The sequence below is a fragment of the Pseudochaenichthys georgianus genome, chromosome 1, assembly GCF_902827115.2.
Source record: "Pseudochaenichthys georgianus chromosome 1, fPseGeo1.2, whole genome shotgun sequence".
Taxonomy (NCBI): Eukaryota; Metazoa; Chordata; class Actinopteri; order Perciformes; family Channichthyidae; genus Pseudochaenichthys; species Pseudochaenichthys georgianus.
In genome coordinates this window covers 45,240,809-45,264,560 of record NC_047503.1, presented here as the reverse complement: position 1 = coordinate 45,264,560, position 23,752 = coordinate 45,240,809, and the positions used below count along the sequence as shown (strand labels likewise).

Sequence of the window (23,752 nt, the reverse complement as noted above, 5' to 3'; positions counted from 1 at the left end):
GTTAGCACACGCGAAGTTTGAGCACTTTTTGAACATTTTCATAGGAGTTATAGCGACATCATGTTTTATGGCGAGGGATGCGTTTCCATGGTGAGATCTCAGATTTGGCGTAGAGCTGTTGAGGCATGGACCGGTGATATACAAGTGAAGATTGGGGGACGATTGGACCGTGTCCATTGGACTTACAGCCTCATCGTGTTTCATGGCGAGTGGTCTGTCGCCATGGCAACGGCATTTTATGACACCCCATACTACGCTTAGATGCATTGATGGCTGCATCGTTATCAAACCTGAGAAGTTCTGGGCTGTTTGGAGTATTTTCACTGAAGCTGTGAGAAAACCGTGTTTCAAGGCGAGCATTGTGTTGCCATGGCAACGGCATTTGAAGAAATCTCAAAACTGTCCCGTAGATGTCTTCACAGCTGGACTGTTGAAGTCTGCTGTGTGTGTGTGTGTGTGTGTGTGTGTGTGTGTGTGTGTGTGTGTGTGTGTGTGTGTGTGTGTGTGTGTGTGTGTGTGTGTGTGTGTGTGTGTGTGTGTGTGTGTCTCTGAGATGTCAGCTGGACTGTTGAAGTCTGCTGCATGTCAGTTGGAGTGATGACATCATCGTGTTCCATTACACAGGTGTTTATAGTTGAGCTAACGAGCTCTGTAGAGATCACAGGTTTCCATTGTTCTGAATGAGAGATGAACCTCTTACATGTGAACGTTTTGTGGAAGAACCGTAACAGATATCTGTGAAATTTCAAAACGTGAAGCATGTCAAGGAAGTTGAGTATCTGAAGTGTAATTTTTGTGTAGTTTCGGGTTAATAATGTGGCCTTTTTGGCAGTTTAACAAAAGGTGTGCGGCTGCTACCGTGAGGAAATATCAGCCTGAAATTACAATGGGCTTCAATGGAGGAATGTTGAACGTTTTTGTAACTTCAGGCCCTCAAGAGGCATTTTGTTCAATTATTTTGCTTAATTATTTGTCATTTTTCAAGCTACGAGATGTTTTCCTACGTTTATCATGAAAAATGATGTCTCAGGAATGTAGGGTTTCGGAATTATGGCAGTTTTAAAAAAATATATGAAGGCAAATTTCAAGATTTCTTACCCTCTAGCTGTGACATCACGCACTCTAGTTAATGTTAAAATGTGAAGAAAACCTCTAAAACAAGGTCTGAACAACGTTTAATATCTCTACAAGTAAGAATCAGATTTAAAAGTTGTTTTACACGAATAATGTCAGAAAGATTTGTAACATTTTAAAGTTGGAATGAGGTTTCTGAGTGAAAGTATGAATGAATAGTTAACAGTTGAAGTCGCATGAAGATTTGTTGATTTCCTCCATTGACTTCAATGTTAAAAATGTGATGCATTATGGGATGTATCTCTGGAATTATGAAAGTTATGAATTAGAAAAGTAGTAGCCATCGATTCCCGACCGAGCTGATGTTTGAACGGAGTTTCTGCGATGTTCAATGCGGGAGAAGAAGAGAGCCAAAATAAGTCGGCGGAATAATAATAATAAAAATGTTGTCCGTAGAATAGCAGTTAGTGGGACTATCACTATGGGCCCTGCTTGCACCTGGTCGCTCTGCCATGGCGTGAAGGGTCTGCTAACAAGCGACCAACAGAAAGGTTCATGTTGTTGCACGGCACCTCAACCCCCCCCCCCCCTCCTCCCCATTTCAGATCTGAGGGAAACACTGATATGTCTACCTTTACTGGTATTATAGCTTGTACATGTATTTTACTGTACCTTAGACACCTCGAAGACGAAGATGTTTCTGAGGAAGGAGGTGAGGAGCGTGGTGATGAAGAGTCCCACAGAGCACCAGACTCCCAAACTGATGGGAGCCTCCTCGTCCTCCATGAAGTTCACGAGGCTGCTGAGCAGCAGCGGGCCGGAGAAACTGAGCATGTTGACCACGACCTTCAGGACGCCCAGCAGGTAGTATCGCAGCCCGAAGGCTTTGTGAAGAACCTCCAGCAGGCGGACGTCTCCCTGCAGCTCCAAGGGTTCCTCCTGAGGAGAGAGGACAGAATCATATTAAGGATAATAACTCTGCTTGTTGTATAAGTACATGAGTACATGAGCTGCAGCCCCACCTGGTGGTTTGAGCTCCAGGTGCCGTTGAGCAGGTTCCGGCTGAGCGGCGGGGGCCACTGCTCCTCCCCGTCAGCGACCTCTGCTCCGCGTCTGCAGGACTCCCAGCACCGGTGGAAGTTTCGACAAACCACAGACGTCCGAAGCTTCCTGGGGAGGCGATACACATCTGCTGGTCTGCACAGATCCCCTCGTTCCCCCCGTCTGAGGAGAGGGTTCAACCAGAGGAAGAAGAGCCAGGAAACACAGCCGCTCCCATCCTCCGCCACCATGTCACCTGGGAGAAAGGGTCGATATATTGTCCCGGAACTTTAAGGGACATCATTTACTGTGAAAATACTGAATGTCCTCTTCCAGCATGAGAGTAACATGATATCAAAGGTATCCCAACTGCAGCTGTGAACATGACAGGATGTGTGATGACCTGGAAGAGCATCAGGACTGTTTGAGGCATGTGATAGCTATGTGATGAACATGATGATTCAGCCTCTATGGAGAGAGACATCAAGCATGCTCATTTCTGACGTGGAGCTAATCTGAAGTAAACATTGAATACTGCTTTCTGTTCCTCCATCTTGTGACTGTGTGACTCCCTCTCTTGGATATCAGCATGTGAAGGACACTGCTCAGGAACTAGTTGATGCTCTGTGTGTGATGACTCCTTCCATCTGGAGAGGAAGTAAGAATTTGGGGGAAAAAGTTGCATTTTTGAGATTTTGAGAAAAAGTCAGAATTTCGAGAAAGTAATTTTTTTTAAGAAAAAGTCAGATTTTGGAGATTTTGAGAAAAAATCCAAACAATTTAGAAAAAACTCAGACCCGGTGTTCCTCCATCTTGTGACTGTGTATCTCCCTCTCTTGGATATCAGCATGTGAAGGACACGGTGAGAGGATCATAACATGGATCCTGATACTGAAGCTCAAGCCGGTGACCAGTGATATTTATCCTAACGATCGTGTATGTGAGTATAAGGAGAATGACGCGTGCAGTTACTAAACACAGCGTCTCCAACTCTCACTCATCGACGCTGCATTACTAATATTATTATGTGTTTAATGATCAACACACATTAGAAGAATTGTATAATAAAATATCATAAGGAGGACTGAGGACTACAGAAGAAGACGAAGCAGGACCCGCCCCCGTTGACGTCAGCCAATAGGAAGAAGACATATAAACAAGATGTTAAATGGAGAAACGTTCTCTTTTCATTCAGGCAACTGGTAAACAGCTAACTGCGTATAGGACTGTGGATCAGGGACTGAGAGGAACCACAGCGGTGTTCCCTGGTAACCGTATCATTGTATTAATAAAGGCAGCTAACTTGACGAGAAGCGTCCTGGATTCCTTTCAGCTACTCCTGCCTTAGGTCATAGAGAAACCCAGCTCACCCGTATCCTGCTCGTTGTCCTCCGTGATGAGAGGGGATCCATCGTCAGCGTTGATATTCAAAGAGTATCCAGCCTCACTGATGCAGGGGAAAGCAAACGCTAAAAGATAAACCAGAAGGGGCAGCGTCCGGGCGGAAACGAGAACAAAACGTGCAAACACGAGAGGCTCCGAGAGGTCTAAGTACTCCCGACTGTCGCAGGAATTGATCAAGGTGACGACCAGGTTTGGGATGGAGAGAAGGACCAGCAGGAGCAGAAGTGGAGGTCCTCTGGTTCTCCTGAAAGAGGTCCTCTGGAGCACCATCAGGGCACCGAAGTGGACCAGCCAGGCCAGGATGGAGCAGCCGTCAGAGAGGAGGTCCAGGAGGAGGAGGTCCCGCTGCAGGAGGACCACCAGGAGCAGATCTGAAGAGAAGAGCAGCGCCACCAGGAGAGCAGAGAAACACCGGAGGGTCCAGCTGCAGGGAGCCGGCGTCTGGGGGGGGGCGTGTCTACAAAACAGGAACAGACACACTGAAATATATAACAAATAAATATCATCATTCCATAGTGGCCATTATGTTAAACACCTGAACTCTTGAAAGAACATCCATCATTCATCATACTTGTATATAAACTATTTCCATTATATTATATTTTCTTTTATTTACTTGCACTATTATCTGTTCTATTGTTGGACTGTTGGAGGAGCCTATGACCTCAGATTTTCATCGACATAACTAAGTAAGTACATTTCAAAGCCTCTTTACTTTGACTTGAGGAAAGAAGTTTAGTCAGTACTTCTACTTCTACCAGAGTATTTTTAAACACGAGTATCTGTACTTCTACTCGAGTAAAGGATGTGTGTACTTTCGCCCTCTCTGCAGATATTAGACGTACCGCTGCATGCTGAGGTAGCAGGCGCTGAACATGGCCATCCCTGCGTGAGGCAGCGCTCCCAGGACCAGCTGGTTGAAGCAGGGGCTGATGTTTCCATCCTGAACCACGGGGAAGGGGTTCTGCTCGTCTGTGCGACACAGACCTGAGACCAGCTCCGCAGGACCAAAGAGCCCCATCCCTAAAACTATCTAACTGCTGGCATTTTAAAATACCTGGGGAGCAAAAACAATACGGGTAACTGTAAGGGGGAGATAGATGGATAAATATATATATAGACAGACGGACAGACGGATGGATGGATGGATAGATAGATGGATGGATAGATGGATGGATGGATTCTAAAGCACCACATGCGTCAGGTTTGGGTACATATTTAACCCTTTATAGTATATTCAAGATAATATCTAGAAGGAGAGAGGACTTTCTACAACTTGAAAACATGACCGACCAAAAACATGACCGACCAACCAAATCAAGCAATGGGGCAGGATATTACAAACTTGTCAAGAGTAGTATACATTAACTGCTCTCCAAATGTCTTATTTGCTTCTTTTTTTTAATTGTTTCCTGTTTTAATTAAACAGTATTGTCCCAATAGCCAAAACTGGATGTTCTACAAATACAAGAAACCATTGCCATGTAACACTTTTCTAGGAAAAAGCCAGAGTTACAAAGTAAGATAACACACTAAATCATACTTTATTTATATGTGTTAATAGTTTCCCATCATACATGTGACTCAGCATTGGCCTTCAACCACTTAAGGAACAGAAAAACGTGTTAAAACGACAGAAAGATGGAGGTGTTTCCGAATGAAAGATGAATCTACACATGTAAACAAATGAGGCTAGCTAGCTAACAGTTAGCTTAGCATACAGATTATCCCCCTGTTTAAGCGACACTGTAATGCTAACACGCACAATATGTACATGAAACACTAACGAATCTAACCACTACTTAATATAACTTAAATACACTATCGATGCACGATAATTAAGATAAGAAACCTTACATATTACCGGCTGTCATCTACCTAACAGGAAACACTTGTGTCCCTTCTGATGACGCACTCTGGGATTTTCAAAATAAAAGTTGGTTTTTTGCAAATGTAAACAGCATCAGTACTTGTTATTTTATGTATTTATGTGCTACAAAAGTATAAACACCATGTTCTTAAAATTGCTTTATCATTAGTTAAAGTCCAGCAGTGAAAATCCATTGAAAAAAGTGCATTTTTCTACTGATGCTTCCCTTTCCTATTTGCTGTTGTGAGACCAATAGATGATCGTATTTTAAGTTAACGTACATGGGTATTATCTTCAAAGTATATACTTAAAGTATCAAAAGTAAAAGTATGCATTATGCTCAATGGTTGTAATATTATCGAATATAGTATATTGTAGTTGTATTACTTTTAAGATAATTTAAGATACTTTGTGTAATACTCAGTAGATGAGTTGTAGCCTATAGCACTGCATGATTTCATACAAAGGGTTTTTTGTTTAAAGGTCACCTATTATGCAAAAATCCTCTTCTTCATGTCTCTTCTACATCAACATGTGTCCCCTCTTCTTCATGTCTCTTCTACATCAACATGTGTCCCCTCTTCTTCATGTCTCTTCTACGTCAACATGTGTCCCCTCTTCTTCATGTCTCTTCTACATCAACATGTGTCCCCTCTTCTTCATGTCTCTTCTACATCAACATGTGTCCCCTCTTCTTCATGTCTCTTCTACATCAACATGTGTCCCCTCTTCTCCATGTCTCTTCTACATCAACATGTGTCCCCTCTTCTTCGTGTCTCTTCTACATCAACATGTGTCCCCTCTTCTTCATGTCTCTTCTACATCAACATGTGTCCCCTCTTCTCCATGTCTCTTCTACATCAACATGTGTCCCCTCTGTGGAAAGAGACTCTGAAAGTTTCAGGAACAAAGATTTTCTCTCTTTTTGATCTTTTTGATGAGCTGATCAGATTTTGGCCACTTTATGATGTCATAACGATGTTGTGGCTTCAATCAATAGGATACGGCTGTAATAGGCCTAAGGGCTTTTAGTCGCTCATAAATAAGTAGATCACTGTTCTTTATATACTATGGATGCTGGCAACAGTCACATAGTCCAAAGTGAAGGTGATGTTTGACCAGTAATGGTCGAGGCGGGACTTGAGACAGTTAAAAAGTTGCGGCGGATAGCCAGTCTTGAGTACTGTTTCTTCAACTTGAGGCACTGTCCACGAGTCCTGGTGTTATAATCCCGTTGTAGTGGGCATGATGTTTTATAGATGGTGTGGAGATATTTGAAAACTTCGATCATATCTCCCTTCCTTAATACATACTCGGGATCTTAAGACTTTGCAGTCGTTCTTGATATGGTAGGTCCTTTAGTTCTGGAACCAGCTTCGTTGCCCTTCTCTGTATTTTCTCGATGAGTTCAGCTTGTGTAACCATTAGCCAATCACCAATAAAGGTAACAGACCTTTAATGTAAAAAGTAACTTTAAGTAACGCTAAGTATCAAATAAATGCAGAAAGAGCAATATTTCCCTTTTAAATTGAGTACAGTACCACAGAATGGAAATACTCAAAACGTCAAAATGTTAATAAAGCGACCACTAAATAAGACCTAAGGAACATCGCCAGGATCAGACCATTTTTTAACTCTGCTGCTAAAATTGTTACTGTAGGCCTACATGCTTTTATAACTAGTCACTTGAAATTCTGCAATTCTCTTTTTACTGATCTCCCTGCAGACGAGCAGCAGCAACATGAAACACAGCAGCAGGAACATGAACGCAGCAGTAGCAAGTGAACCCAGCAGTGGCAGGAGGCAGGAAGACCTGGCAGCTTCAATAGAGCGGCATGTTTAGGAGAATGTGTTTGGTTGGTTGTCAGAGGGACGAGGTGCGTCACGTGTTAGTGTATCATTGGTGCTCGAGTTGACTGCCTGAACTAGCTCGCAGGCTTCGCCCCCTTTATGCTAAAATGGGACTCGGAACAAATGAAAGCAGCAGCAGAAATAGTTGGAGTTCTTTATTAAGGGAGGTGACTGTAGAAAAGGAGCAACATTTATGTTCAGCAACTTTACAGACGTAACAAAAAAGGAATTGCTGGTTCTCTGAGTTCTCCAAACAAACAAAACACATGGCTGCAGAGAAGGAGACGCATTTCATTCACCGAAACCAACCAATAGAAATGTCTCAATTTGGAAAATCTCATTCAACTGAATTACAATGAAGATCAAATTTACAAATTTAGGAACCTGGGATTTTAAATTAGTGCACATTACATTAGCATGTAACAGAAGTTAAAAAACATAAAATAATTGTACAAATGTTGTTACCTGGAATTAGACTACTTTTGAATACTGGGAGCAGCTGTCTAAGGCATCTTTAATTCAATAAAAAAAGATCTCGAAGTCCTATACAAAGCAGGAATGAAGCTATACAATGTCACATTATATTTTATTCCTTACACACTGTACAAAGTCTGTTTCCTTCAGGCCGGACACGCCGACCACAACACTAGGCAGCTTAACTTTTGGGTTTTAATATCCTACATTTACGGTGTCTACCAGACACACACTGTATTTACATTATGCAGACATGAAATACAAACATAAATATGAGTACGCTCTGTCTATCCGTCCCCCAATAGCATGTCTTTAGACACATTCTTGAAAAAATACACCAAATATTGGCCACCTGCATGTAAGCTTAAGTTTATCTGTCTCCCCTTGTGAAGCACTTTGAGGAAAATGCTTCAAAGTAAATAAATCTGACTTTAGCTTTTTGGTCAAAGCTGTTTAGCATGTATTGAAACAGTGAAAACTCAAAGCAGAGGTACCTGCTGTCCGATGGCACCGTGCTAATTTGACCAAAAAGCTTATTTTACAATAGCTTGGTGTATTTATCTAAACAAAAGGAACCCCCGCACACATTTGACTTCAAACGGTCAGGAAAAAGGTCAGTTAATCTTCAATATCTCAAAAAAAAAGCAACAATGTTTTCTGTAAAGCACGAGACATTAAAGGAAATGATGTGAATACTGTACAGTAGGTCTAATGTTGGTCATCTGTTTATCAACAAAAAGTGTTAATTCAGAATGAAAGCTATCACATAGCTGGAATAAAGGCATGTATAAAGCAACAAATCAAAAGCCTGAGAAAGATAACTTTTTCATCTCGGCGAGGGATTGTCAAGTTAGGCCAAATCATTGTAAAACTGATCGTATATACAGCAATGCATAGGCTACAAATCCTCAAATCAAAATGATACCATGAGTGAAGCAGAATAGCAGTTACCCTAGTTATTTATTAGTACACATAGTGTAGGTAGGGCTGGGTATCATTCTTTTTTTTATACCTAACAAGATGAAGTAGAAACATTTGAATAAAAAACAAACAAAAAACATTTCCGGTCCGATGTTAAAATAAAATGTCTAAAAACACAAGCAGCCATTCAAGAAGCTAACAGAGAACTGTGTTAAAACCACCCAGATGTGTGATAAAGAACAAGTTCTGAGAATGAACTTGGCCAAATATTAGAAATCTCAATAAATGACAACTTCGATACCCAGCCCTAGACGTAAGCGTACCTTTTGTAATATCGAAGATGGAAAACCAACTCATATTGAACTGAATTAAATCCTTAGCACCTGGAGACTTAAGAGACCTCTTTGACCGTATTTCTCAAACTTTATTATAAAAGTTATTGTGATAGTTTGTTATTATTAGTTTATATACTTAATTATTGTTTCAGGGTTTAAAACTCAGCCCCTTGACAACACAGGGAATTCAAAAGTATTCCAGAAATGTGAAAGTTTTTGCGGTACTTCTCTAAAAAAGAAGATATTTTTAGGTAGTTTACATTGATTTACATGTGAAATAATGACTCTCCTTGGCCATCAAGTTATTGATTCAGTCACAAACTCCTACAAAACATGATACTTAACCGTTTCCTCTAAATGAATCCATTAATAATAAGAGAGTATAATTTCCTTGAAGTTGGTAATAGATTACATCCTGCTTTTATATCATTAACATACTGACCAATCACTCAGAACATTTGGTATAATCATAGTTGGTGTTCCACAAGGATCAAGCCTGGGTCCTCCATCATTCTCTAATTATATGTTTGAACTTTGTGACATTACACCTAATCATAATAGAAGACTTAAGCCCATTAACCAGCTTTTCTTTAAGTCGAAATGTTCCTTAATCTTGACCAAAATGGTCAATACTTGAAATGTAATGTTCAATCTTGCATGTCTCAGACTAAGCCAAATGTATTTAATTTATTTTGTAACGTTTTCTGACATTGATATGTGTCCTTAATGTTGTATTTGGACTACAATATGTATAATTTCCAGCTGGATGTTCACCAATATATTACTAAACTGCTCAGATTTCCCTATTTTGCCAGTTTCTTTTGAAGTTGATTTTGAAATATACATTTTTTTTTTAAAGGCTCAGTGACTTCTGGCCCTCGACTGCATATGAAAACTTTTTCTAAGCCAGAGACTGAAAGATTTCTGCTGTTTTGTTTTTAGTCCTTGTCTTTACATAGTCTTCTGCGTCTCATTTCTTTTTCTATGTCAAGATTTGTTTACATATTTGTGAATGAATTTCTAACAATTGTATGAAAAAATTGTTAGTTTATTATCATTAATAATGTTATGTTTATTAGTATGAATACACACACTTTAAAAAATAGCCAATGTAAACTTCTAAATGTTTCCAAAAGTCTGTAAGGGGAGTTCATTTTTCGTGTTTAACTGTTTTTTAGGCGGATTTACAGGTTTTAAATCAGCAGACACTCCTGCTAAAACACAAATAACTTAAACACCACTTATTACCATTTCATTGAGGTAAAACATATTTCATGAAATGTACAAAACAATTGTATTATTTTTGCCTTTTTTGGTGCTTTAAAGCCAATTTTTGGGAGCTCTTACTCACTACAAACAAGTGAAAAACCAAGTGGGGGAAATAAAAAATACAAAAAGAGGGGAACTGTATATAGAGTCTTGTGGTCTTGGCGTCTGAATAATAACATGTATGATCTTCATCCAGAGAGGTTTATAAATAAGCAAATAAGCGCCTGAATCCCCATCATTTTTTGCACGGTCAGTCGGAGATCGAGGAAAAAAAAGATACATAAAACTATTATTCATACGTTTGCTGGATCCGTCTGAAGTCCACTAGGAAGGTTTTATTTGTACACCACGCTACACAGTGTCCAGAGTGAGAGAGGATATCGGGACTTTTTTTGGAGTATTTCCCATAACGGGAGAAGTCACAGACACTCCCTTGGTATCGTCTCCTCTGCCCCTCCGTCCTCTAATACAGTCTTTAGTTTCATAGAGTTTGTCTGTGTAAACGTTGGGCAGCAGCTCACAGGGTCTTGGTGTTAATGTGAGTCTTATAATGCTTCGTCAGGTGGTCACTCCTCATGAAGCGTTTCTGACACTGGGTGCACTCGAAGCGCTTGTCTCCTGTTGGGGAAACAAACAGAAAAAGGTTGTGATAATGTTTTTAATATCACAGAGAACATAGGGACAAGCTTTCAAACACATTTTCATAAACGTTTTACCTTAAGCCCCTGTCACACTGTCCCGAAATTGACACCCGATGGACACACGATAAAGGAAATGTTCAAATTCGGCTGTGATCGTAGCAACATCGGGCCGTTCGTGAGGGCATCTAAGCCATCGTATGACCGCCGGTGGAGTTTCTCAGGCTCCGGCAGCAACTTCGTGAGCGGCAACTTCGTAAGGCACTCGTGAGGGCATCTTGTCAAGTCGTGTCATCTTCGTGTTATCATCGGGCATTCACACTCACTCTGATCGGGGCGAATGCCCGATGGCACCGAGGATAACACGATGCCCTCACGATGGCCTTACAAAGGGCAAAAGTGACATACGAATTCAACACGAAAATGAACCCTCTCAAGGTCCCTCGGCAATTTTTTGGCATGCCAAAGATTTTGCCACCGCTCACGAAGTTGCTGCCGGAGCCTGAGAAACTCCACCGGCGGTCATACGATGGCTTAAGACGCCCTCACGAACGGCCCGATGTCGCTACGATCACAGCCGAATTTGAACATTTCCTTTATCGTGGGTCCATCGGGTTTGTTTTATTGCACAACAAAATCATGTAAACATATTATGTAAATAACCCAATTTGTGTTCTGTGAAACTGAAAAGGATATAATATATTCTTTTGAAGGCGAGTTGACAGGAAGTTGTTGTTGCTATGGAAACAACAACATGACGGAGAAAACGTAATATATTCTACATATAAAGACGGAGAAAGTAAAGAATAGAGTCTGAATATATCAGTACAGTATCATAGTACTGTAACATAATTGTTTGTGTTACTTTCGTTGCAGTTGTATGTCTTAAATGTAATGTAAATGTTGCCTTCGTGTGTGGTTCGGGGCCATCTTCGTGCGAAATTCACAATTCCATATTCGTGTGTCCATCGGGTGTCAACTTCGGGACAGTGTGACAGGGGCTTTAAGGGTAAGCAATAAAACCAATATTATCATGGCATTTTTGAGGGCCTGTGTCTTTTCCTGAGCAGTAACATTAGAGTTTAATCAATCATATACTAAGAGATATTGAGGGAATGTGTGTATTCACGTGTGTGTTTCAGTGTCTCCAGCAGACGGACCTTTGTGCATCCAACTTTCTTTGAGCATATTAACAAAACTGATTTGACCAGCTATATGTGCTTAGTATATGTATAAGACATATTGTGGAGTGAATGTTTGTATTCAGTGTATTCACAAGTGTTTCAGTGTCCAGCAGACGGACCTGTGTGCGTCCTGGCGTGCCGCTGCAGTTCGTCGCTGCGTGTGAATCGCTTCCCGCAGAAAACCCAGTTGCAGACGAAGGGTCTCTCTCCGGTGTGCAGCCGGACGTGAGCTCTGAGAAGCGACGTTTTCCTGAACGTCTTCTCGCAGCCGATGACGTGACAGATGTGCTTCCTCTTCCCAATCTCCCCCGGCCTGCAGAGCGTAAACACACGGTGAGAAGTGAGATATATTTACATCAGGGTCGAGCTGAGCATTCAAAAGGTGAATGGATTTGAGATAAAAATGGACATAAAAGCGTAAATTGTTCTGTTCATGCAAAACATTTACATTTTTAGTACCTTAACTTACAAAGAATAAGATTTGTAGTTATGTTTTTGTCAGTAGATCACTAAGATATGACAAGTTCACAAAATGTCTTTTAGCAGGTAACTTAAATCTGTCCATTATAGCCATGTCCAGTTGGTAATGTTTTTACTTTATAATTACATTTCATAATTTAGCTAATTATAATTATTAAGTTAAGTATCTCTCCCAAGCACATTTCGACCAGGTTGATCAACTCACTGACTCTGTAATTGGACAGGACGCCCATTTATCCCCTTAGCCCCAGACACCCTTAAATATTCCCTTAAATCCATATTATTCTAAAACAGTTCGAGGTTAGTTTATTGTATAATAATAATAATAATAAATGATACTTGTATAGCGCTTTTCTAGACACTCAAAGACGCGTTGAAAGAGAAAAAAAACCAAAGAAAAATATAAAAAGATATCCAGAAAATAGGGGGGGGGGGGAATGGTTGGATGCAGTGTTGAACAGCTGGGTTTTTGAGTGAAGTTTTTGCGGTGAGGGAGGAAGAACCTCTGATGGATTGGGGTAGTGAGTTCCAGAGGGTGGGTGCAGCAACGGAGAAGACTCTGCCGCCCCATGACTTGAGGTTGGTCCGGGTGGGGGGGGGGGGACAGGAGGTTGGCAGCAGCCGAGCGAGTGGGAGTGTGTCTGTGGAGGAGGTCAGTCAGGTAGGATGGGGCCAGGCTATGGAGGGCTTTGTACGTCATCAGGAGGATTTTGTCCTGGGTGCTCTGGGGGGTGGGGAGCCAGTGGAGCTTGATGAGGACGGGGGTGACATGTTCACGGATTCGGGTGTGGGTGAGTAGGCGGGGCGGCGGAGTTCTGGATGTATGTTGCAGGTGGACCACAGAGGAGGCTGTTGCAATAGTCCAGACGGGAGGTGATGAAAGCGGGGATGGGGGGTTTCTGCGGCAGTGGGGGAGAGGGATGGATGTAGACGGGCGACGAAGACACAGAGGCAATTCAAAGTGCTTCACATAGGCATTTAGGACATAATAATTAAAAAAACAAACAAAAACTAAAGAAGACAATTCATAAAAGCGATAAAAAGTGATGTGTCTTAGATGAATGTTTCCAGGCAAGTGTAAAGTGTAATTCAAGGCACATATTCGTCCGTCTCTTGACTCTCTCACCTCTTCTCTGCGTCTTTACAGTTGGGGCAGGTGCAGGCCATGCGTCTCTTCTTCTCTCCCTGCTGTCCGGGCAGCTCCAGGGTCAGCGTCTGCTCCATCTGGAGGGCGGGTTGGCCCGGAGACGTTGCCAGCTGGAGGCCTCCACCCCTGTATCGCCTGAACTGTGAGGTGCTGCTGGCCTGACAAACACAAACACACACACAGTTAGAGACACCTGGATCTGTTAGAAAAATCTCCCTGGTCCTCCGGCTTGAGCCTCAACATCTGGATCCATGTGTCTGTGATCCTCTCCAGATGGAAGGAGTCATCACACACAGAGCATCAACTAGTTTCCTGAGCAGTGTCCTTCACATGCTGATATCCAAGAGAGGGAGTTACTCAGTCACAAGATGGAGGAATACTGGTTCTTCTAGGTCAGTGCTTCTCAAAGTGTGGTCCGCGGACGACTGGTGGTCCGTGAGCGCCCCCTAGTGGTCCGTGAGTATATTGGTAACATTTCACATTTGAAATAAATAAATACATTTAAGTTTTCCGCACTCTCGCGGGAATATCTCCGCAATGGAGCGAGCTTAAGTTTCACTTTCGATTGCATGAAATAGCCCAGATAAACACCTTCATCACACATGTTGCCACTTGTTTGTTCTATTTTCAGGCGATTTGTAAAAATAATAATTTTTGGATATTTGTGGAGTTAGGTGGTCCGCGAGTGTTTTTTTATTGGTTAAGTGGTCCATGGTATGAAAAGGCCCGCGGGCCAGAGGCGGCCCAGAACCAACTCCCAAGTGACCCAGCCTCCCGCGGCCAAATTCCTACACTAGTACAGACCATGAACGCAACACTCCGCGTTGCATAGAAACCACCAAACCACAACGCAGCACGTTTTTTGAAAGTGCATCTAGTGCTGCTAGCAACGGTGGTCCTATGATAGCAACTCTAAAACATGTCTCTCTCAACTCTGAAGCGTAAACAGAGACAACCCGGTCATTGATCTTGTGGAGCAGATGCGCGAGTCATTGCCCAAGTCAAGCTGGACCTTTTCCACGACCGACTTGAGTACGGGTCGGATGCTGCATTTTCCGACGCTCCACAAACACATCACATCCCCGGCACAAAGATTTCATTGCGAGGTTGAAAGAGAACTTTGCCGGTGGATTGGAGGACTTGCTCTGCCCACAGAGGCGATAGAGGGGGGCGTGTCCACCAGAGCAGAGGAAGTGGTCCCCTGCATCGACGAGGGGACATTTACACTGGAGCCTATTGACATGCAGTCATCCGTAACCATGGCAGCGCACGAACGGGCCAGCGAAGTTTTGTCAGTGATGTCAACAAACAGCAGTTCCCTTCATTCAGAAAGTAGCGACCTGTGTGCTCAGTATGTTTGGATCAACATGCACATGTGAGTGAAGCTTTTCACACATGAACTCGATCACAAGTAGCACTCGCTGCTCCCTGGCTGACGGCACTCTTCTCCATATGTCTCAGCATTGCATCCTATGAGCCAAAAATCACTGCTCTTGTTCAAAACTAGAAATGTCACTTCTCCCTTTGAGAAAGTCAGCGAGTAGACGTGTTCATTCATATCTTCGTACCCTCGTTATGGGTTTGGTGTACTGAAGGGTTTGACAGTTCTTTTTGTATTTAAATGCACTTTGTAACGTGTCTGGGTCAAATGGGACCAGAACGTACGAGTTTTTTTGTTATTACTTGAAAAGTGAAACATAGTATTGCTACCTCTTTGTGTCACCTTGGAGCCTTAACTGTTTGTTAATGATGTGCATGTGTCATATGTATCCAATTTTATTTAGTTTGTGAGGACATTTATTAGACTGCTATTATTGTATTCAGTTAAATGCACTTCGTGATGTGCCTGGTTAAAAAATAAATAACCTAAAGCAAGCAAATGCTACAACTGTGCACTTTTGTTAATGCACTTTGAGAAGCCTCAGATTCTGTTAAACTTGATGCTGATTTGTCTGTTTTTATGCACTTGAGACGTGCCTTTGTTCGATGAACATTAATACAAATGGCATGTTTTTTCATCGCAGTCATAAAGCTTTTACAGGCCGCTGAATGTCTGGCCCAGCAGAATTTTGTAGTTATAAAATCTGGCCCAACTGAACATCTTTCATTTAACAAATACTGAGTTTTCCAAATTCTGACTTTTTCTCCAAATTTCAAAATCAGTCAAAAGATGGAAGGAAAATAAAGCAGTATTCAATGTTTAGTTCATTACACGTCACTGTGTCTTCAGGGACACAACGACATGCGACTGCAGTGGGATTCGAACTTGCTACCCCTGATTCGAAGTTCAGCGCACTATCTACTGAGCCACAGCCTCCCAGGTCAGATTAGCTCCACGTCAGAAATGAGCATGCTTGATGTCTCTCTCCATAGAGGACTGGATCATCATGTTATCACATAGCTATCACATTGCCTCAAACAGTCCTGATGCTCTTCCAGGTAATCAGACATGCTGTCCATGCTCACAGCTGCAGTTGGGATACCTTTCCTATCGTGTTGCTCTCCTATTGGAGGAGGACATTCAGGATTTAAATCTGATGAAAGATACCAGCTGTTCTGCATATTGCAATACGGCAGGCGGTACCGTAGCATCCGGACCAAAACCACCAGACTCAGGGACAGATGTATCCCACAGGCAATACGACTATTAAACACCCCGAGCTCCGTCAAGTGCCCCGTAAACATTCAGCTGTTCGTCATCTTGCATTCTACTTTTTATTTGTATTTGATATCGATGTTGCATTGTGGAGGAGCTCAGGTCAGAAGAATGTCATTTCTACACTGTAGCTTACGTGAGCCGACTGTCCTGAGGCAACGTGGTCAATGGTACCATGAATATAGTGACCGAGAAAGCAAGAGTTTAAACATTGTATTTGTTTTGTCCAGCCATGATGGCTTCTCTTTGTTTGAGCAGACTACACTTGTTGTGCTCCCTTCCTCTCCATCAGACTGAGGCTGATACTTCAGCTCAGTGAGGTAAAGGACTCCGAGTTGTGAGATAGTTCACTTTAGTCTAAGTTATCTCAGTGGGTCTCAACGGTTTGATCACAATTTATGTAAAACACATATTTCCAAGGCACTTCCTTTATAATTATTGGGATAAAACAGGTTTTAAATCATTCCAATGTAAACTATAGGACAGTAACCAGACATATCGTTTTAAAACTGGAGAGATACAAACTAGGGCCCGGGACTTTAACGCGTTAATTAAGATTAATTAATTACACAAAAAATTAAACGCACTTAATCGCACTTATTTTTGCACAGCGGAACGTTTCTCACTGGATGAGTTTCGGCGTACCGATTTATACTGGAGCACCAACTAACGTTCATGACTTCAGCATGGGACTTCGAACAACAACAAACCACGGTGAACAATAGTCAAACATGAACGAACAAGCTGATGAGACCGCTTTGGTCGGCCCCGTGGATGGGACATTTTGTTTTAACAAACGGACGGATGGAAGCGTCGACAAGAGCACGGTGGTGTGCAAATTATGCAAGAAAGAATGTGCATATCACCGCAGCACATCAAGCCTAAAGTATCACCTAAATGCAAAGCATGTAGCAGCTAGCGTGTAGCAGCTAGCGTGTAGCAGCTAGCATGTAGCAGCTAGCATGTAGCAGCTAGCATGTAGCAGCTAGCATGTAGCAGCTAGCATGTAGCAGCTAGCATGTAGCAGCTAGCATGTAGCAGCTAGCATGTAGCAGCTAGCGTGGACGTTAGCCCGACTCCGAGTGCAAGGAACCACACCCTGACCCAACCCACACTCAACCAGATGACTGGTTTCAGGGCCAGGATAAGTGAGTCCACGTCTGAGAAGATAACCAGCTCCCTGGCTCACTGGACTGCACTCGACTGTCGACCACCTGGAGTCACATCCATGTGAAAACTGCTTCTCACTGTTCTCAGGTCAAATATGTATATTTGATTAAAAATGCGATTAATTTCGATTAATTAATTACAAAGCCTCTAATTAGATTAATTTTTTAATCGAGTCCCGGCTCTAATAAAACATATGCATAAATAAAATAGTAAAATAAGATATGAATGAACAACAAAAATAAAATACGTTACATGTATTTGTTATTGGCTATGGTGGGTTATTGGTTATGCTCACATACTTATTTAATTATTCAAATGTAAACCGATTTTCATATGATGTTTCCATCCTGAACCACGGGGAAGGGTTCTGCTCGTCTGTGCGACACAGACCTGAGACCAGCTCCGCAGGACCAAAGAGCCCCATCCCTAAAATATCTAACTGCTGGCATTTTAAAATACCTGGGGAGCAAAAACAATACGGGTAACTGTAAGGGGGAGATAGATGGATAAATATATATAGACAGACGGACAGACGGATGGATGGATGGATAGATAGATGGATGGATAGATGGATGGATGGATTCTAAAGCACCACATGCGTCAGGTTTGGGTACATATTTAACCCTTTTAGTATATTCAAGATAATATCTAGAAGGAGAGGGACTTTCTACAACTTGAAAACATGACCGACCAAAAACATGACCGACCAACCAAATCAAGCAATGGGGCAGGATATTACAAACTTGTCAAGAGTAGTATACATTAACTGCTCTCCAAATGTCTTATTTGCTTCTTTTTTTTAATTGTTTCCTGTTTTAATTAAACAGTATTGTCCCAATAGCCAAAACTGGATGTTCTACAAATACAAGAAACCATTGCCATGTAACACTTTTCTAGGAAAAAGCCAGAGTTACAAAGTAAGATAACACACTAAATCATACTTTATTTATATGTGTTAATAGTTTCCCATCATACATGTGACTCAGCATTGGCCTTCAACCACTTAAGGAACAGAAAAACGTGTTAAAACGACAGAAAGATGGAGGTGTTTCCGAATGAAAGATGAATCTACACATGTAAACAAATGAGGCTAGCTAGCTAACAGTTAGCTTAGCATACAGATTATCCCCCTGTTTAAGCGACACTGTAATGCTAACACGCACAATATGTACATGAAACACTAACGAATCTAACCACTACTTAATATAACTTAAATACACTATCGATGCACGATAATTAAGATAAGAAACCTTACATATTACCGGCTGTCATCTACCTAACAGGAAACACTTGTGTCCCTTCTGATGACGCACTCTGGGATTTTCAAAATAAAAGTTGGTTTTTTGCAAATGTAAAGCATCAGTACTTGTTATTTTATGTATTTATGTGCTACAAAAGTATAAACACCATGTTCTTAAAATTGCTTTATCATTAGTTAAAGTCCAGCAGTGAAAATCCATTGAAAAAAGTGCATTTTTCTACTGATGCTTCCCTTTCCTATTTGCTGTTGTGAGACCAATAGATGATCGTATTTTAAGTTAACGTACATGGGTATTATCTTCAAAGTATATACTTAAAGTATCAAAAGTAAAAGTATGCATTATGCTCAATGGTTGTAATATTATCGAATATAGTATATTGTAGTTGTATTACTTTTAAGATAATTTAAGATACTTTGTGTAATACTCAGTAGATGAGTTGTAGCCTATAGCACTGCATGATTTCATACAAAGGGTTTTTTGTTTAAAGGTCACCTATTATGCAAAAATCCTCTTCTTCATGTCTCTTCTACATCAACATGTGTCCCCTCTTCTTCATGTCTCTTCTACATCAACATGTGTCCCCTCTTCTTCATGTCTCTTCTACGTCAACATGTGTCCCCTCTTCTTCATGTCTCTTCTACATCAACATGTGTCCCCTCTTCTTCATGTCTCTTCTACATCAACATGTGTCCCCTCTTCTTCATGTCTCTTCCACATCAACATGTGTCCCCTCTTCTCCATGTCTCTTCTACATCAACATGTGTCCCCTCTTCTTCGTGTCTCTTCTACATCAACATGTGTCCCCTCTTCTTCATGTCTCTTCTACATCAACATGTGTCCCCTCTTCTCCATGTCTCTTCTACATCAACATGTGTCCCCTCTGTGGAAAGAGACTCTGAAAGTTTCAGGAACAAAGATTTTCTCTCTTTTTGATCTTTTTGATGAGCTGATCAGATTTTGGCCACTTTATGATGTCATAACGATGTTGTGGCTTCAATCAATAGGATACGGCTGTAATAGGCCTAAGGGCTTTTAGTCGCTCATAAATAAGTAGATCACTGTTCTTTATATACTATGGATGCTGGCAACAGTCACATAGTCCAAAGTGAAGGTGATGTTTGACCAGTAATGGTCGAGGCGGGACTTGAGACAGTTAAAAAGTTGCGGCGGATAGCCAGTCTTGAGTACTGTTTCTTCAACTTGAGGCACTGTCCACGAGTCCTGGTGTTATAATCCCGTTGTAGTGGGCATGATGTTTTATAGATGGTGTGGAGATATTTGAAAACTTCGATCATATCTCCCTTCCTTAATACATACTCGGGATCTTAAGACTTTGCAGTCGTTCTTGATATGGTAGGTCCTTTAGTTCTGGAACCAGCTTCGTTGCCCTTCTCTGTATTTTCTCGATGAGTTCAGCTTGTGTAACCATTAGCCAATCACCAATAAAGGTAACAGACCTTTAATGTAAAAAGTAACTTTAAGTAACGCTAAGTATCAAATAAATGCAGAAAGAGCAATATTTCCCTTTTAAATTGAGTACAGTACCACAGAATGGAAATACTCAAAACGTCAAAATGTTAATAAAGCGACCACTAAATAAGACCTAAGGAACATCGCCAGGATCAGACCATTTTTTAACTCTGCTGCTAAAATTGTTACTGTAGGCCTACATGCTTTTATAACTAGTCACTTGAAATTCTGCAATTCTCTTTTTACTGATCTCCCTGCAGACGAGCAGCAACATGAAACACAGCAGCAGGAACATGAACGCAGCAGTAGCAAGTGAACCCAGCAGTGGCAGGAGGCAGGAAGACCTGGCAGCTTCAATAGAGCGGCATGTTTAGGAGAATGTGTTTGGTTGGTTGTCAGAGGGACGAGGTGCGTCACGTGTTAGTGTATCATTGGTGCTCGAGTTGACTGCCTGAACTAGCTCGCAGGCTTCGCCCCCTTTATGCTAAAATGGGACTCGGAACAAATGAAAGCAGCAGCAGAAATAGTTGGAGTTCTTTATTAAGGGAGGTGACTGTAGAAAAGGAGCAACATTTATGTTCAGCAACTTTACAGACGTAACAAAAAAGGAATTGCTGGTTCTCTGAGTTCTCCAAACAAACAAAACACATGGCTGCAGAGAAGGAGACGCATTTCATTCACCGAAACCAACCAATAGAAATGTCTCAATTTGGAAAATCTCATTCAACTGAATTACAATGAAGATCAAATTTACAAATTTAGGAACCTGGGATTTTAAATTAGTGCACATTACATTAGCATGTAACAGAAGTTAAAAAACATAAAATAATTGTACAAATGTTGTTACCTGGAATTAGACTACTTTTGAATACTGGGAGCAGCTGTCTAAGGCATCTTTAATTCAATAAAAAAAGATCTCGAAGTCCTATACAAAGCAGGAATGAAGCTATACAATGTCACATTATATTTTATTCCTTACACACTGTACAAAGTCTGTTTCCTTCAGGCCGGACACGCCGACCACAACACTAGGCAGCTTAACTTTTGGGTTTTAATATCCTACATTTACGGTGTCTACCAGACACACACTGTATTTACATTATGCAGACATGAAATACAAACATAAATATGAGTACGCTCTGTCTATCCGTCCCCCAATAGCATGTCTTTAGACACATTCTTGAAAAAATACACCAAATATTGGCCACCTGCATGTAAGCTTAAGTTTATCTGTCTCCCCTTGTGAAGCACTTTGAGGAAAATGCTTCAAAGTAAATAAATCTGACTTTAGCTTTTTGGTCAAAGCTGTTTAGCATGTATTGAAACAGTGAAAACTCAAAGCAGAGGTACCTGCTGTCCGATGGCACCGTGCTAATTTGACCAAAAAGCTTATTTTACAATAGCTTGGTGTATTTATCTAAACAAAAGGAACCCCCGCACACATTTGACTTCAAACGGTCAGGAAAAAGGTCAGTTAATCTTCAATATCTCAAAAAAAAAGCAACAATGTTTTCTGTAAAGCACGAGACATTAAAGGAAATGATGTGAATACTGTACAGTAGGTCTAATGTTGGTCATCTGTTTATCAACAAAAGTGTTAATATCAGAATTAAAGCTATCACATAGCTGGAATAAAGGCATGATTAAGCAAACAAATCAAAAGCCTGAGAAAGATAACTTTTTCATCTCGGCGAGGGATTGTCAAGTTAGGCCAAATCATTGTAAAACTGATCGTATATACAGCAATGCATAGGCTACAAATCCTCAAATCAAAATGATACCATGAGTGAAGCAGATAGCAGTTACCCTAGTTATTTATTAGTACACATAGTGTAGGTAGGGCTGGGTATCATTCTTTTTTTATACCTAACAAGATGAAGTAGAAACATTTGAATAAAAAAACAAACAAAAAACATTTCCGGTCGATGTTAAAATAAAATGTCTAAAAACACAAGCAGGCCATTCAAGAAGCTAACAGAGAACTGTGTTTAAAACCACCCAGATGTGTGATAAAGAACAAGTTCTGAGAATGAACTTGGCCAAATATTAGAAATCTCAATAAATGACAACTTCGATACCCAGCCCTAGACGTAAGCGTACCTTTTGTAATATCGAAGATGGAAAACCAACTCATATTGAACGAATTAAATCCTTAGCACCTGGAGACTTAAGAGACCTCTTTGACCGTATTTCTCAAACTTTATTATAAAAGTTATTGTGATAGTTTGTTATATTAGTTTATATACTTAATTATTGTTTCAGGGTTTAAAACTCAGCCCTTGACAACACAGGGAATTCAAAAGTATTCCAGAAATGTGAAAGTTTTTGCGGTACTTCTCTAAAAAAGAAGATATTTTAGGTAGTTTAATTGATTTACATGTGAAATAATGACTCTCCTTGGCATCAAGTTATTGATTCAGTCACAAACTCCTACAAAACATGATACTTAACCGTTTCCTCTAAATGAATCCATTAATAATAAGAGAGTATAATTTCCCTTGAAGTTGGTAATAGATTACATCCTGCTTTTATATCATTAACATACTGACCAATCACTCAGAACATTTGGTATAATCATAGTTGGTGTTCCACAAGGATCAAGCCTGGGTCCTCCATCATTCTCTAATTATATGTTTGAACTTTGTGACATTACACCTAATCATAATAGAAGACTTAAGCCCATTAACCAGCTTTTCTTTAAGTCGAAATGTTCCTTAATCTTGACCAAAATGGTCAATACTTGAAATGTAATGTTCAATCTTGCATGTCTCAGACTAAGCCAAATGTATTTAATTTATTTTGTAACGTTTTCTGACATTGATATGTGTCCTTAATGTTGTATTTGGACTACAATATGTATAATTTCCAGCTGGATGTTCACCAATATATTACTAAACTGCTCAGATTTCCCTATTTTGCCAGTTTCTTTTGAAGTTGATTTTGAAATATACATTTTTTTTTTAAAGGCTCAGTGACTTCTGGCCCTCGACTGCATATGAAAACTTTTTCTAAGCCAGAGACTGAAAGATTTCTGCTGTTTTGTTTTTAGTCCTTGTCTTTACATAGTCTTCTGCGTCTCATTTCTTTTTCTATGTCAAGATTTGTTTACATATTTGTGAATGAATTTCTAACAATTGTATGAAAAAATTGTTAGTTTATTATCATTAATAATGTTATGTTTATTAGTATGAATACACACACTTTAAAAAATAGCCAATGTAAACTTCTAAATGTTTCCAAAAGTCTGTAAGGGGAGTTCATTTTTCGTGTTTAACTGTTTTTTAGGCGGATTTACAGGTTTTAAATCAGCAGACACTCCTGCTAAAACACAAATAACTTAAACACCACTTATTACCATTTCATTGAGGTAAAACATATTTCATGAAATGTACAAAACAATTGTATTATTTTTGCCTTTTTTGGTGCTTTAAAGCCAATTTTTGGGAGCTCTTACTCACTACAAACAAGTGAAAAACCAAGTGGGGGAAATAAAAAATACAAAAAGA

The 23,752-nt window shown here is 40.6% G+C and overlaps 2 protein-coding genes across 2 annotated transcripts in view; both read right to left on the bottom strand.

Annotated features, from left to right (window-relative positions):
* The window catches only part of abcc10 (ATP-binding cassette, sub-family C (CFTR/MRP), member 10), a 54,076-nt gene extending 48,646 nt beyond the window's left edge, over positions 1-5,430 (bottom strand). The window contains 5 exon segments of the mRNA XM_071204166.1: positions 1,747-2,013; positions 2,097-2,371; positions 3,486-3,976; positions 4,365-4,576; positions 5,377-5,430. Coding sequence (XP_071060267.1) covers positions 1,747-2,013; positions 2,097-2,371; positions 3,486-3,976; positions 4,365-4,540 — 1,209 coding nt within the window. The 5' untranslated portion in view covers positions 4,541-4,576; positions 5,377-5,430.
* Positions 5,431-7,380: 1,950 nt separating this feature from the next.
* Positions 7,381-14,949, bottom strand: LOC117453133 (transcription factor Sp2-like). The gene is made up of 4 exons (XM_034092014.1): positions 14,842-14,949; positions 13,668-13,846; positions 12,181-12,374; positions 7,381-10,857 (listed from the first exon to the last, which is right to left on the bottom strand). The coding sequence occupies exons 1-4, from the start codon at positions 14,947-14,949 to the stop codon at positions 10,757-10,759; spliced, it is 582 nt and encodes a 193-aa protein (XP_033947905.1). The 3' UTR covers positions 7,381-10,756.
* Between the last annotated feature and the right edge of the window lie 8,803 nt (positions 14,950-23,752).